Raw genomic sequence first — 15,879 nt, forward strand, 5'->3', positions numbered from 1 at the left:
TTCAGAAGATGTCTTTAATATTTAAAATTTGACCCCTGCTGAAACATTTTGAGTTGCCAGGTGTCTGCAGGACTAAACTGCCCAGCTTTATTTAAAAAAAAATAAAAAATGTGGGGTTGTATTAGGTGGAAAGTTCATTTTAACAGTCCCTTCTCCAGCTCTTTTTCATTAAGACGCAGACATTTGAGGTCTGGAGGATCCCCGTAAGAGAGCTCGAGCCTGCACAGCCTTCGGCCAGCCCCACGGCGGGGAGCGGGGTACTGGGGTTGGCCAGCAGCAGCCAGCTGCAGGCTGACTTTGCTGCAGATTAAGCAGTGGGGGGTCAATCTTCCTGCAGAATATTGTTGTTTTATCTCATAATACCTTTTTGTCCTGCCCTTTTTTTCTTGGGAGAACAAAGGGTGAATCCTACATCAAAGGTTATGTGAGAGCACAGCGTCTGGAAGCCTCAGCTCTGCACTGCAGCTGGGGGAGAAAGGAGCCTATGACACCAGATAAATGAATAGCTTGTCTCAGAAAAACAAAGCCTGCAGGTCAGTGGGAACCGTGGACCCGAAGCACTGCAAAAGCATCACAAAAGCAGATTTTCTTGTCCCCGGCTTGCAGCAGCTGCAACATTTCCACCGCTGTCCGGGCAGGATGATGCTCTGGAGCAGCAGCTCCGGCACGGAGCCCAGGTCCATCCCAGCACGGAGCCAGCGCATCGCAAGCTGTGAGCCCTCCCGCACCGGCTGTGCTGGGCAGCCCGTCACACCGCTGTTTGTCTTTGCTTTTTCATTAATGCCTAGGAAGCGGGGACGTGTACAAGTGCATCTCAGCTTCTGCGTAAAAGGATGCCTGTTCTTCCCCAGGGACCTGGGACAGCCCAGACTTGCAGGAGTCAACCCCACCACTGCCTTCCAGTTTAGCACCAAGCGCTCAAACACACAGGGCTCACTGGAAAAAAGGGATTCCCTTGTGTTCTCACCAGCCTGGGCACGAACTCCAGCCACAGCCTCTCTGCCGATTCCTGGGTGCTGGTCGCCGTTGGCTGTGCCTTTGCAGAAAAGCAGACTGCTTTCCTTCCTGCTTCTTGCGCAAGCCCTATTAATACAACAGCCCATTTTCCCCGAGATGACTGTGCATGTCGTGCGGCGATGCAACGTATTTAGCATGTTATCATGCGCGTACTAGGAGGTGCAGTGCAAACTTGCTTTCTCACAGCGATAAACCTGAAAGACCAGGATGATATCTGTGCAACGCAGAGAAACAAGGAACTATTGTAACTTTCAGGCTGGGAATGAATAAACAATAATTATGTGTATGCAATAAAATTATCTTCATTAGCTAAAGATGAGCACAGACGACAATCAGATCCAACCATCATCCAAACCCAGCATGCCCAGCTCTAAATCTGAATTTTCTGCTTTAAGCCCTAGCATTACTGCCGCTCTCTGCAGCATGTCTGATGCGACAGGCTGAAAACATGCATCTTATACACGCCAGGACTGAGTTCCATTAAGAGCACAGGTAAATTGGGCCTATAATTAACTCCAGGGACAAATAATAGCGTTTATGAGTCAAATTCACCCGAGGGCAACCACAACAAAATGCTACTCAGCTGAGTCATTGGGAAAATTGGCAGGCGGGTTGGATCGCCTTCCAAACCCAGAGCCATTACGTTTCCTCCTCCAGCGTGCCTTGTGCGCTCGGGGGTTGTGAAGACGACCTGCATGCGAGTGTCTGCAAATACCCTGAATGCCACCCCTCCCCGTGGCATCCTCCTGGCTTTCATGTCTCGTGAGCCGCTTTGCTGGGCGGTAGGAGGGTGCGAGGCTGCCCTCAGCTCGTGGGAGTTCAGGGCACAGCACCTCCGTGGGTATCGCCTGCGGAGCTGACAGCCCCTGGGAAGTCAGAGAGCCCGTTCCAAGCCAGCCAGCGGGCTGTCTGCTCGCCCACGCTCAAGGATAGACTTAAAAGATAATAGGGCATCAATAAAATAAAGACAAAACTAAGGAGAGGGAAAAAAAAAAAAGTAGAAAGAAAAATCCTTCCCCTGTTGCCACAGCCCTTAATCCTGGAGATATGTATTTGTGTATTAAACAGTTTGCGAGATGATTATGTAAGTGAAATCTCTGCAAATCTTTTTTAAAAAAAGACAAAAACAAAAAAACCCTCCACTGATTACTTCCCCACTCTCCCGCCGGCTAACCTTTTGCAGATTTAACAGATAACCAACAGCAAACGGAGGCCAAATAAATTGCTTAAAGTTTCGCTGCCCTCCCGGTCTCCCTCGGCCGGGTTACGCGCGGCTCCTCCACAGGGCGACTGGGGACTGCCGACAGATGCACAAAGGAGCGGGAGCTGCCGACGAAGCCTCGCGCGCGTATGTTTTAAGAAACATCTGCTGCAATTTAAGATATTAGGAGGCACGTCGAGCTGCCTGAACCGCTTGGAGCAGATCAGCATGGGTGAAGGCAGAAAACCTGCTTTGGGGGCTCTGGCTGAGAAATAAAGTGTTTCCCCGAGCAAGTCCTGCTGCTGCTGGGTGCAGGGAGCCGCTCGGCTGCGGAAACCATCCCTCCTGCCGAGGGCCAGCAACAGCCAGCCCGAGGGGACAGCGCGAGGTGCCCGCTGCCACTTGCCCCCCTACGGCGAGCGCAGGGACCGCTGCCGCACCGCGTCCCGCGCATCCTTCCTCGGACCAAAAGAGGGTCAGACTCCCCAGTCTAGCTCTGGGGAGCTGCTCGCTTCAGCCAGTCCTTCCTCAGCAGCTGCTGGAGGACTTGCAGTTAATATAATAATTTGAGATGTTATTTTCACCGGAAGAGTGGGATAGAGGTAGGTAAAAAGCAGTTCGTCATTAATAGGAAATAATTCTTCCACCATAATATTACTGTGTCAGAATTAGTCTCATCCCTGTCATTACAGCACTCTCACTGTTCTGCTAAGGCAGTAACGCTCTGCAGCTGCTGATGGATAAGGAATGAAACCATCATCTCTGACGCTAACGGGATGCGGGTGCGTTGAGCAAACGACTCCGTGATCTTCAGCCACCCACGTGCAGCGCGAAGCCTCGGCGCCAGCAGCCTGCCCACGACCGCGCTCTGCCTAAACCCACTCTCATTTCGGTGGTTGCTGGCGCACCTCAAGTTTCCAGACCTGTGTTTCTGTTCAACAGGGAGAGGTGCTCCAGCACATCGCACCAGATCTGCCAGGGGATGGGAGCAAAGGACCCCACTAATCCCATAGCTCGGTTTCCACAACCCTGCCCTCTCTCGCGACACCATCGTTGTCCCACACAGCTTAAATCCAGCCAAGACAAAACTGAACTCCTTCCTTCCCTTTTTGAATCCTCCAAGCCTCTCTAGAGAAAGCTAGGTTTTCCAGGGAGCAGCGAGGGGAGAGGTTTCAGGGAGAAACTGCTCGTCCTCCCTGAGAAGGAGGAATCCTCTGGGGAAGGGAGACCATAACTTGACGGGTCTGACTGGAAAGGAAAGGGAAGATCCTGCTGTCCCTCTGTGTCTTCATCCAAAGCTCTGTGCAGGAAGCGCTAAGCCGTAGGCAGCTCAGCACCACGCAGCAGAGCTGAAGGAGCCCGTGCCACCCTACAGCCGAGGCCGGAGCTGCCCTGGTCCTTGCTGGGGAAACGCCTGCAGAAATCTGCTCGATGCTGGGATGCCCCACGGACCTGGCACAGGGTGGGCTGCAGCCAGGTCTGCAGCTGGGAGCCACCAGCTTTGCTTCCCTTCCCATTACACCTCCAGCACATTCCCACCACTATCAAAGCCCCTCAGCCATCTCCATCTTCACCACGGGCTTTGAGCCCAGTTAGCTCAAAGGCAGTCCAGCCACGGTGCCAACGAGCGCTGCGATCCCCCTTCCCGGCGCGAGATGACACCCCTTACCTGGCGTCGTCATCGCGGGCTATCAGAAGGCGCATGTGGCTGGTGGCTGACGCTGTCCTCAGGATGTCCACGGCCCTGCGAGACAAGGACCGCAACACGTCAACGCTGGCTTGCAGCGATGCTCCACCAAGCTCATCCGACCGCGTGTCGAAGTTCAAGGCAAACTGGGCAGAGGCCCATGGCCTGGGCAAACCCCGTCAGCAGCCAAGTGGCTTTTTTTGGCTGGATGCCGGAGGAGCAGCTCCTTTCCCTGCCCTGGCAGCTGGGCCAGGGGCAGCCAAATCGCAGCCTGATTTTCCCACATCTGCACTAAATTGGAAGCCCCCGATAACAAAGCAGACCCAGAAGATGTACGTGGCAGTGAGCGGATGCCTCCCAGCACATCTCCTCCCTTGGGAAGTTTCCGTCTCAGGGACGACCGCTTTCTGGTTCAAAACAGAGGCGTCCCCGTGCGCGTCAGGGCAGCGTGCTGGGGGCCAGAGGCAGCCCCCCTGCAGCTGCAGAGATGTCCTCGGGGACCTCCTTCACCAAACCCAGCTGCTCTGGAGGGTTGGGAGCGGGAGAAGCTCCTCGTGCCGCTTCCCAAGCATCCACCCCGCCTAAGCACGCCATGCAGAAGCGCAAGGCAGCAGCGAGCGGGCTGGCACCACGTTTAATGGAAGAGGGGTGCCCCAAAAGTGCGGTACTCTTCTGGGTCAGTTAATTATTTCCTTGGCGGGGAGGCGAGGGGCTGGACTGCAGCTCCGGAGGGATCCCCCGCGCAGAGCAGCGCTGTTGGGCGTAGGCACGGGCTAATCTGTGCTGGGAGCTGCGGGGCTTGCTGGGAAGCCGCAGCAGATGGAGTGGGGGTGCCAGGAGCTGTTAAAAACCCGGTATTTGGGGGAAATGTCTGAATATCTCCCAAATACAGTTTGGATTCACTGATCTATTTTTATATAGAAACTTTTTTTTGGTAATTCCCAAATTGGCTCTCAGGAGCAACACCGGCTGTGTCAGAGCACAGAGAAAGTGATGCCCTGGTGTCCTCCATGCAACTTGCAACCTAATCCACTTCACAGAATTATACAAAAGCAACAGGAATGCAAAATTTCCATTTGGATATGGTACCTCTCGCTTGTAACCCCAATTAAGGAGTCTCCATTGACCTCCAGGATCTGGTCTCCCGGCTGCAGGCGCCCTAGAAAAGAAAACTAATGGATAGAAACTGCAGAAAATACAGCTTGAAGGGACTGGGAGAGGTCGGGCAGTTCCTCCCTTTGCCCAGAGACAGGATGAAATATGCATAGGTCATTCCTGAGATGCTCATCCAACCGGTTTTTCAACATGTCCATAGATGAAGTTTCTGCAACCTCCCCGAACAACCTGTGCCAACGTCGCGGCGCTTCCTCTGCTGTAGGAAATTACGAAAGTAAATACCAAAAAATGCAATAAAGCTTTTACTTAATTCAGTCTGAGGTCAGGTAGAAAACCACGAGTGGCACCTCCACCTGTTCTGGGTTTATTTTTCCTTATTAGGTGGAAAAATGATGTTGTAACATTTGGGAAAAAAAAAAAAAAACAACCCTTTCTGGCTGAAGTTATGGAAGGTGAACTCTGCGGAGGCCTGCCTAATACCTCCTTATCTGAAGACGCTCAGAATGAAATCAGTGGCCCAGCGCAGAGCTGAATTTGCCAAAGGATCTCAGGTCATTTTGGGGCTACAGGCAGGCAGCGGCACGGGGGAAAGGACAGGCAGCAAAGGGAAGTTTTTTGTGTGACAGAGAGGGATCTTGCTTTAAAGACGCGAAGCAATCATACACATGCTGAGAAGCCAAGACAAGGCTGCCGTCGGATCTTACAGCGATTGCCACGCAAAAAACATACCCCCACTACTGGAAAATCTGGGAGGAAGCACCTGAAATGTCTAAAAAGGCAACGTATGAAATAAATACATTGGATTTTGGCCTTTCTCAGGCTTTGCGGTACTCTGCACCACGTTTAACTCACCATCTGCATAAGCGACACCCCCTGGAAGGATCCTCTTGACATAAACTCCATATTCTTCTCCAGTGAGTTCCTTGATGCCACCGATTACCTTAATACCTGGAGGAAAAGAAGTGCCCGTGACCCAAAGGCAGAAGAATCGCAGTTTGCACGGGCCGTCTCGGAGGGACGCAGCCTCCAGCCTAGCTCTCAGGCACCCCGGCACTGCCTGACACCCCTTTTAAAAATCATTTGTGGAGAGCCCCGCGTCTCCCCTGCACTACACAAGCAGCAGCAGAAGCAACGGGATGCAGCCGCCGACACAACACAAAGGCTCAAGGCATCTGATAGCACCTGCTTGGAGCAACGGCTATGGAGACAAAGCTTCCCAGAAGGGCATAGGCAAGAAGCAACCGCCTTCCCCAGCTCCAAGTTCATAGAACCACAGGAGGCTTTGGGCTGGCAGGGCCCTTTCCAGGCCATCCCCTCCATCCCCCTGCCATGGGCAGGGACAGCTTCAACCACATCAGGGTGCTCAGAGCCCCGTCCAGCCGGGCCTTGAAGGTTTCCAGGGATGGGGCATCTCCCACCGCTCTGGGCAACCCCTGCCACTGTCTCACCACCCTCGGCGTAAACAATTTCTTCCTTATATCCAGTCTGAATCTCCCCTCTTTCAGCTTAAAACCATCCCCCCTTGTCCTGTCGCAGCAGGCCCTGCTAAAAAGCCTGTCCCCCCCTTTCTTGTCGGCCCCCTTTCAGCACGGCAAGGCCGCAGTGAGGTCTCCCCGCAGCCTCCTCCTCTCCAGGCTGAACCCCCCCAGCTCTCAGCCTGTCCTCCCAGCAGAGCTGGGCCACCCTCGGAGCATTTCGGTGGCCTCCCCTGGCCCCGCTCCAACAGGTCCAAGTTCATCACTAATGAGAAAGGATCCGATTCTGCTGTGGACGCCTCAGCCTGTGCTCGTGTCTCTGATAAGACTTGATGTAGGAAACATGACTGGGGACAAGCGTTTCCCCCAGGAGACCCCCTTCGAGGTGCACCATCTGGACAAGCCCCAGCTTCAGTACAGTGGTGAGAACATCCCCTGCCTGCCAGGCTCCCGCAGCGTCTCCACCACAGCCTTTGAAGCTGCCGCCGACTGCAGAGCTGCACAGCAGCAGCCCCAAGAGCTGCCGCGTTTTACCAGTGTTTGGACCTGGGAGGAGCAGCGCAGAGGCAGGAGCCAGGGTGCAGAGATGACCTTTGGTGTGGCCCTGAACCCCCCCGTTGCAGCAGCGTGGCTTGGGTGGCCTGGAGCACCTTGGCAAAGGGCTTGTGCTCTGCACGGCCACCTCTCCAGCCACGGGACCTGTCCCTGCTGGCATGCGTAAGCTGGCTGGCAGGAAAAGGCCCAAGAGACTTATTTGTCTGGGGCTTATTAAGTCCTGCTTCAAAGATGCAGGCTGTGGACAGAAGGATTAAAAAGCCTGGCTTTAATTAATAAATCTCCCCCGAGAGCCGCTGGTCAGGCATTTTGCTGCTCTGGCAGGAGGGCACGCTGAGGACAGGCGGCACCGCGAGAGGGGTGCTGCCCGCGTGAAGCCAGCTTCGTCCTCTGCTGCTGCCCTGGGCCGATGAGCTGCTCCGAGCCTTGGTGGGGTCCGGGGATGCACGAAGTGACTGCGTGCGAGAAACGCCTCCCTCCAGCGGAGCAGAGCTCGGCTTCTTCCCCAAAACACGAGGCCCCTTTTTGAAACGAGCAGGAGGGAAGAGGAGTGGACCGTGGATTGGGATTACGCGGGACGACGGCACTGTTTCCATCCCTAGTTCCCTTCCCTTCGTAACCCAAGCTCTGCTCTAAGGACCCTCGCGGTTTTCAGCTACCTCTAGGGAAAGACCTTGTCTCTCAAGTCACCTTATATTAAAATTGTGATTAAAACCAGATTTATCACAATATTTCTTTCCCATATGCACCAATTGCTCCTTCTCCCAAGCACAAAACCCCAGCCCCATCCAAGTGCTGGAGTTTATTCCCTGGGCTTGATGCATTAAACCATACATCCCCCGGGTGTCCGGGAGGAGCTGTTTTACCGGTGGCAGCGGGAACTCATGGCAAAACACCTCAGGAAAAGGCACCAACGTTGTTCTCCATTGCATTTTTTTAAGAAATTCACTAAAATTTGAAATATTGTCCGAGAGAGGTATCTCTGAGCGGCGCAAGCCTCACCGAGGCATGAGGGCAGGTCAGCCACCTGTGGACCAAAGTGGGGAAGAGATGCTGCAGCCCCAAAGCCCGCTCACAGAAGGTAAAACCTGCTCATCACCGAGGATGCTCAGCTGGAAAGCTTCTCAGCTCCCGAGCGGGCTGGGGGGCTTTGCCACCAGTGGCAGAGAGACGCTGGGGAGCAGGCTTGCACCTGGGATGGGTTTGGGGAACCCCTGGCATGGGGGGTCCTGCAGAGGCAAAGCCCCATCGGTTCCCCTGGATGGGGAGGACACTGGAAGTCCAGCTTAAGCCAAGGTGATGACTCAAGAAGTCGTCGTACGTCTGTCTTCACACCAGAACATGAAGTAATTAGGAATGATGAAACGCATTGGACAACTCATGTAAAAATCTGCATCTCAGCAGAGGCGCAGCTGGAGCAGCAGCCAGCAGCCCAACGGGACCTGCTGGTGACAGGGTCCTCTGCCAAGGTATCAAATCAATAATGACTCATTTCCCTTTTATGTCCACAAATCAATTGTAATAATGGCTTAATATAGCTGAAGTATCTACAAATCCTCCTTTATCCCCAACGATGTCAGGAGAAAATCCGATCTTGTTATTAAAATCGGTGATTACTGACAGTGTTGTTCCCAGACACACTCAAACTTTGACGAGGGGGAGGAGAAACCCCTGACTCTTAACTCCCTTGTTGGCAAACCAGCTGGGTGCTGCCAGGTTCGGCCCGCGCTGCCCTCCCACCCATCGCCTTGCCGTGGAGGCACTGCGGGTGCCGGTCCTGCCCCCCCGGGAGAGGCACCGGGGAGCCCCATCGGGGCGGGGAGGAGGAGGAGGAGGAAGGGCTCACCCCTGCCAGGGCTTGGACCGAGCCATGGGACAGCCCGGGACTGATTGCAACAAACCCGAATCATCAAAGATTGCGGTGGTAGCATTCCTAGGAGTCTTTGTATTTTATAAACACTTATTTCAAATTTATATTTGGGACCCAGTGTAGGTAAATAACGGCTCTTTAATTATCACAGCATCAAAGTCCCGGTATAATGCTTATTAAGTCATACTTAGGGCCAGATAATCTAGCCTATTTTGGATCGCTCTCTTTAATCTTTCCTTTCTGGCGAAGGTCCTGGAGTCAGTGCCCACATCCCCAGTATTTTCTCTTTTGCAGAATAAATGTTTATGGGGAAAACCCAGGTGGGCATACAGGTTGGACTGACCAGGACTGTGTCTTCTTGAGATTCTTAGCGATCCTATAAATTTCTTCCAGACCCTCGAGCTTCTCCGGCACATCTAATCCCGCTCCCACTAATGCCAGTGTCGCAGTTCTCAACTTCTCAGGCTATAATCTCACCTGCTCCCAGCTCCCTATACCAGGGGTCAAGGGGTGTCCTGGCTAATCCGGTTGTTTAGCCCAACTGTAATCATCTCCGGCACATCCCGACCCCACCGGCCACTGTGCCGCGCTCCCGGCGGTCCGCACGGAGAGAGGCTGCCCGCTTTGCGCCTAAGCTAGCAATGTTCAATTACATTTCCCTTAATCCCTCTGTTGATCTTGCAGCCCCGGCCAGCTTTTTCTGTCTGGAGGAAGGGACAGATTGGAGGTGAATCACTCACTGCCCTCTCCTAAGAAGATGAAGGTCAAGATAATGGGATCTCAGTGTTTCTGAGAAATGCTTCTTAATCAGCACTTCCCTTTGATGGCTATTCTTTAATTCAAAGTTCAGGTTTTAGGAGCTGCCAGGTAACCCCTTTGAACTTCTGCTGAGGTTCACATGTGGGTTTCCACCTAAAGCCACAGAGCAACAGACCCGGGGCCAAACGCTGACCTGCCACGCCGGCCCCGAGCGGGCTGATGCTGCCCTAAGGAAACCCTGCTAGAATAACACCCGCATCTGAACATAAGAAACTCACGGAGGCACCTTTTTTCCCCCAAAAAAACATATTCTGAGCAGCTACACCTATGGCAAACACGGGGCTCCTGCAAGCACCACTTGGTCCTCAGCAGGGAGGGATGATTTCTGGAGGACGACCGCTTGTCTCGAGTGTTTCAAGCCTCACAAAAGAGGATGAAGAAAGATGATGACGGCATTAGAAAATCCACGTCATTCCTGCAGCACATTGCAAGACCCCGTAGAGGGTCTGCAAGACCCTGCAAAGACCCTCTGGCCGCAGACTGGGGGAAAGGAGGAGTACTGGGACCCGGCAAAGTGGCTCGCAGCGGGCTGTAACGTCTGTGCACCTCTTCCAGAGGTCAGCAGCAACCCGGTCAGGCGTTTCTGGGTCTCCTCCTTTAATGAGCTAATCTAACCCAACAGCTAAAATCCCATCAACTCAACCAAATCCACCTCTGGAGATTAAAATATCATATTCACCGAGCAAAGACGTGTCTCTGAGCTCCTGTGAACATCATGAACCAGGGGAAGAGTCAGCAGAGCTTTTCCTCCATGACAGAAAGCCCCGTTACCCAAGAGCTGGAAACAGCCAATAATGAATCTATAATTAATCTCAGGTCTCAGGAATCCTGACCTTGTTTCCCTGGCGAGTTTGACTTCTCAGGAGGGGTCCCCAAATGGTCGCCCAGGGGCCTCACCACGGGGCCCGCAGCTGCTCCGCGGGATGATGGGCTGCACTCGCAATTAAAAATTGTGGAGGAGACTGCATGGTGGACCCCGAGAAATCCTGATGCAGGATTGCAATTTTTTTATAAAGTCCATGAAAGAGCACGAGTATTTATGCTGCTGGATACACAGCGGGCAGCTGAGATGCTATACCGCATCCTTTCGGGCTGAGTTTCATCCACCTGTGGCTATTTCTCACGTTCTGATGGATATGACCGTCTCTTTTCCCTTCTCTTCCATGCTTTGATGTTCAGAACACCATGGAAGGACGTCTGACTCGCTGGGTGCTCATACCCTTACCCGTGGGCCAAACTTTCCAAAAACAACTCATACAGCCCGGTCCCCAGGCGCGCTGCAAGGCCCTCCGCTGCCTGTCGGGGTGGCATCCCGGGGGGCCCTGCCTGCAGCGGGGCAGGGGCAGGCAGCCGGGAAGTGCTTGGGATTTTTTTTTTTTTTTTTAATTTTAAATTTTAATTTAATTAATTCAGCAGAAAATTCTGAAAAGCCGTTTTCCCCGCTGTCCTGCTCAGAGGAGGGGCTCTGGCCCCAGGCTCCTGCACAGCTCTCAGCACTGCGGCTGCTCACCATCAGCAGGGAATTAGGCGGGATTTTGACCTTATTTTAACCTCCCAGCTGCAAAAGGTGCTCTCGGATGCTCGTCACAGACGGGCACAATAACCGGTATTTCTGTGAGATACCAGACTTCGCATAGGGAGGCACATCACGACATGGGTGCTGGGGACCGGGGAGATGTTCGAGCTGCCCCAGCCCACCCCGATGTCCCTCGCCGAGGTTCGGTACTCACCCAGCCCATTTGCACAGTCGTAGAAATCAAAGCAGTGCACGGTTCGATCCATCCCGTATGGTCCCATGAGCGTCCTGGGAGAGAGCAGAGAAGCATCTTTCTTTCACGGGCTAAAATAAAGAGACGCACAGGCGCCCAGCCAACACGTGCACGAGCGCATCCTTCCCACCAGCCCAGACGTTGCCCACAGACCGAAGCAGACGCTCAGGTTGAGGGACACAGCCCCGCGTATTAAGCCCACGCTGGTGAAAAGCAACCCCCTCCCACCTCTCCCAAAGTATATACAGATAAATGAGAGAATATGTGCAGGGCTAGACATCATCCTCCCCACCCAGCAAATCTGATGGACCTGTCTGTGATTCATTACCCCAGATTAACGGGGCTGGACAGCTGTCCAGCTCCCGGGAAATGAGATCAGAGCTCGGACCAATGTTCCGGGAATAAACCAGTTCCACAAATACAGCCAGCCTGTAATGAATACAGCCGGGCACGATCCGCTCCCGAGGTTTTGTAAGGCAGGCAGTCTCTGTCCTTCTGGCAGGGGTCTGGAAAAGGGGGATGGAAGATCTGCCGAGCTGCTTCAAGTCCCTGCCTCGCCAGGTCAAGGGTGGGAGCTTCTCATCACAAGCCAAAGTGGGTGCAAGAGCATCATGCACCTGAGTTTCCCCCGTGCCAAGTAATTCTCCCAACCGCCCCGCAGTCTTCCCCACAACACCCACTGGCAAGGTGGGCGTCCCAAAGAAATGACACTGAAAGCTCCACTCTGCCCTCGCTGGGGACCCTGGACTCCAAACCTGGGACCACCAGCACTTCTCCTCCTTGGGTGGCCCGTGGCCGTCGCCCCAGGGACGATGGGTGGACATGAGGGTGGGTGGACTTTGATGTGACAAACCCAGAGCCAGGCGTGCCAGGTGGGAAAACAGGGGCAAGGGGCTCCCAAAACACTCTCCACTTCCCAGGATTTAAGTTGCAAGAGAAAAGAAGTTTCTGAATCAATATCAGATCCCAAATCTGGATACAGCTGAGGAGGGACAACACCGTGGGGTGCAATGGGCTCCTCCGAGTCCAGCGGGACACAGGAGAGGAATAAACCTCAGGGATTTCTCTTTGCAGGCATCCGAAATACCTCTCAAAATATCAAGTATCTGCAAAGCCAGTAATGCCCACCACTAAGATTCGGACTGGAAGTTTTTTCTCCTCATTAAAAATGCCCCCCCTTGGTATTGTTGCAATGTTTCACGTATTCAAGAGACTGGACAAACAACTGGCCGCATCTGGCTGTCAGAAAACAGAGCCTGAAGGCGTCCCAGGAAGCCAGAGCCGCCCTGGGCCCAGACTGGTTCAATTTACCACCCAGGATTTTCAGAGTATTTTGAGTAAATCGCCAAGGAAACTCCACCATGAGTAAACAGAAATAGCTCAAACTGGGCTGAAATGCGACATAAGGACGGAGGTTTCGGTAAAGCAGATGCCTACTTGATACGATCAACTTTTATCCCCGATTTGATGCACAAACGGCGGAGCAGAAGCGCGCTTCACTAATGCTAGAGACGCAAGAAACCCAACAACAGGCGCGAGTGATGATGTCCTCAGCTCCTTCTGCTACGCGCGAGCCATCTCTGCCACCGAACCCTGGTCCTGGCGAAGCCACAGCAGATGACCCTTGGCTAGAGGTGGCCACCGGGACCCCCAGGGCCGCCCTGTGCCCCCTCCCCGATTCCTGCCCTGGCTGTAGGGGGGATTACCTGCTGATGATGATGGCTCCCTTGTAAAGGACAGAGACGGCAGGCATCTTGCTGGCGGCGGCAGCCCAGCCCTGCCAGGCGCCAGCCACTCTGATTTGGCAGGAATCCGTTAAAGCGATGGGAAAAAAAAAAAAAAAAAAAAAAGGGGAGGTCGGAGGGGGTCACGTGGTCTCCCCATATGCATGTTAATTCCACCCAACATTAACACAGATCCGCTAAAAACATCTCCAACTTTAGATTAAAGCTTATGCAAGCCAAAGCCAACACGGCCCATTGCAAGCGCCTTCCCGAACGAGCGGGGAGGGAGCTCTGCCAGCCCCCCGGTAGGGCGGTCGCACCCAGCATCAACCCAACGGGGTAATTATTTGGATGCATCCTATTACGCATCTTTCGGAACAGCCCCTCCAGGGATGAAGGGCAGCATTCGGTGCAGGACATGTGGGCTCACCATCCCTAAAGGCTTAAAATCCATAGCAAAGCTTTGGAAGTAATAACAGACTGTCGCACTTAGGGGGTTAGGGTTGTGGGGTTTTTTGTGTCTTTTAGCATCTTTTCCAGCCCACAGCGTTTCCTTCTTAATACAAAGCAAGTTCAGCTGTTCCACTCTCTGTTGGGAGGTCAGAAGTATGATTTGCCTTTAAACAGCCTCTTCCACCCCCGTCTCGCCGCACATCACCCAGCCCGAGAAGCGGCGTGACCCCCGTTTTGTGGGATGTGGGGATGGAGGCATGAAACGAGATTATCCAAGGTTGGCCAGTGAGCAGGGACGGAGCTGGAACAAGCCACCCTGGGGCTTGGCAGGAGCAGGGCTGTGATCTTGGCAGGCACAGTGTGAAATGAAGAGGATTTCCCAGGAAACATGGTCCCCTGGAGCTGCGGGAAGCAGGAGGAGACAGCTCCTGCATCCCTGCCCACTCTGGGGGACAGCTAAGGTCACAGGTAGGCTCCTGGCCCTGACTCCATCAACGGTGTCTTTCTCCTGCTCTTCCCACAGCAGGCCGCGGGCCAGACCCCATCAGTGGTGCCAGACCTCATTAGCTGAGCGTCAGCGTACATCAGCCCGGCTCAGCTGGGGATCAGACATGGACGTGCTCGCTTGGGACTGCAAACTCGCTGCCAAATATTTCCTTGGACCTGGTGCTGTTGGATAGTACTTTTCCCATGCACGAACAACTAATTTCATTAGCAAGAGCTTCCCCAATGGCTGTGTGAAGCCTTGCTGGGCAAGTTTGAGATGTTTTAAAATAATGACAATATGTGAAAAGTTTTCCTGCATTTTAATTGCTTTTTTTAAAGTGACTTCCATTTGGGGACATTCAGATGAAATATTAAAATCCCAAGTAGAATAGACCTTTAGGTGGCCAAAACTCTCCTAAAAAATGAATTCATTTAGCTGCAAGATCAAAATTTGGATAAATAATGCCAACTAGACATCAAATATAGACGCATCTGGCGATACCTTACGCGCGCCCCACCAAAGCAAGGCACACCCAGCGCCTGGTCCACGTCTGCACAAAGGCTTTGGCCAAATCAGACTAAGCACAAGGGGTTGTACATGAGGCCGTTTCCCAGCCTCCTGGGCAGCTGCAGCCTTCCCTGCACCAGGAGCCTCACAAAGCTACTCATCCTCACAGCAACCCGACAGCGGGGAGATGCTCTTTCCCCTGCCATCCCACGGACGACGTCCAGCGCACGGAGAGCCGAACATCCTGCTCCATTAAGGCAGGAGGGTCCAAGCACCCGGTGGCCCCCAGCTCTGGTACTAAGCGACTCGGTTAAGGCTAGCCAGGAAGTTTTGCGGCAGAGCAGGCACATGAATTCACCTCCCCCGGGGTGCGGTAACCCTCCCTCCGTGCCTGTTCTCCTGCAGTGGAGAGCTGGTCCACGCCAGGGCACAGCTCCTTGAGGGGCAGGAGCACCCCGGCACCGTGCCCACCTCGGGGTGGCCTTTTTCGGCAGCTCCCCTGTAAATGGATGCCCGAGCAGCCCTCACCCACCAGCCTCCTGCCAATTACAGTAATGATCATATTCCAAGTCCTCTAATAATCATCCCGGTCACAGTAAGAGACAATTTCCATCCCACCACCAAAATTCAACATACAACCTTCTGAGGTCCTTTGAGACTCTGCTAATAAATTAATTCACAGAATCACCCCTTTGAGTCATGGGCCAGAGCCTTGGCGGGAATAAATCGGCGCTGCTGAAGGGAAGGGATAGCACAAGTGCTGGAGGCAACATCAACAGGACAAGGTGACCTCTCTGACCAGCTTCAGAGGGGCTGCAGGAGAGCTCGCTGGAGACAGGCCAGCTTGACCCAAACCATGGAGGCAAATGGGAGAATTTCCCCGCCTGGCAATTCAGTAATTCATCCGCCCTGCTTTCCGCACCTCAGGGAACAATTTCCACACTCAACATTAGAGGACATGTGTTTGTTTAGGGCTTGGGTGCTCAGCACCTTCAAAAACAAATCCTTCAGCAGTCCAACCGTGGCCCCACCAACCATGGTCCTACCAGCTGCTGCCAGCTGCACCTGGAGCCACGCTCGCCCTTCCCATGTGCCGATGCTTCATACTGGCTGGGTGGGATGTTGCAATAAACCACACGTTTGTCTGCGAGGTGGTGAAGTAAATGAAAATCGATCCAAAGAGGCCCTCAGGGAAGAGG

The 15,879-nt window shown here is 53.6% G+C and overlaps 1 protein-coding gene across 1 annotated transcript in view; it reads right to left on the reverse strand.

The window, feature by feature from the left end:
- Positions 1-13,262, reverse strand: part of LOC148051983 (syntaxin-binding protein 4-like) — a 37,470-nt gene extending 24,208 nt beyond the window's left edge. The window contains exons 1-5 of the mRNA XM_087732928.1: positions 13,216-13,262; positions 11,471-11,544; positions 5,874-5,969; positions 4,995-5,064; positions 3,888-3,962 (exon numbers count right to left, since the gene is read on the reverse strand). Of these exons, the coding sequence (XP_087589054.1) occupies positions 3,888-3,962; positions 4,995-5,064; positions 5,874-5,969; positions 11,471-11,544; positions 13,216-13,262 (362 nt within the window). The remainder of the gene's footprint in view (positions 1-3,887; positions 3,963-4,994; positions 5,065-5,873; positions 5,970-11,470; positions 11,545-13,215) is intronic.
- Between the last annotated feature and the right edge of the window lie 2,617 nt (positions 13,263-15,879).

Source organism: Nipponia nippon, unplaced genomic scaffold, assembly GCF_047370975.1.
Source record: "Nipponia nippon isolate SJK-2023a ecotype South Korea unplaced genomic scaffold, ASM4737097v1 scaffold_5, whole genome shotgun sequence".
Classification (NCBI taxonomy): domain Eukaryota; kingdom Metazoa; phylum Chordata; class Aves; order Pelecaniformes; family Threskiornithidae; genus Nipponia; species Nipponia nippon.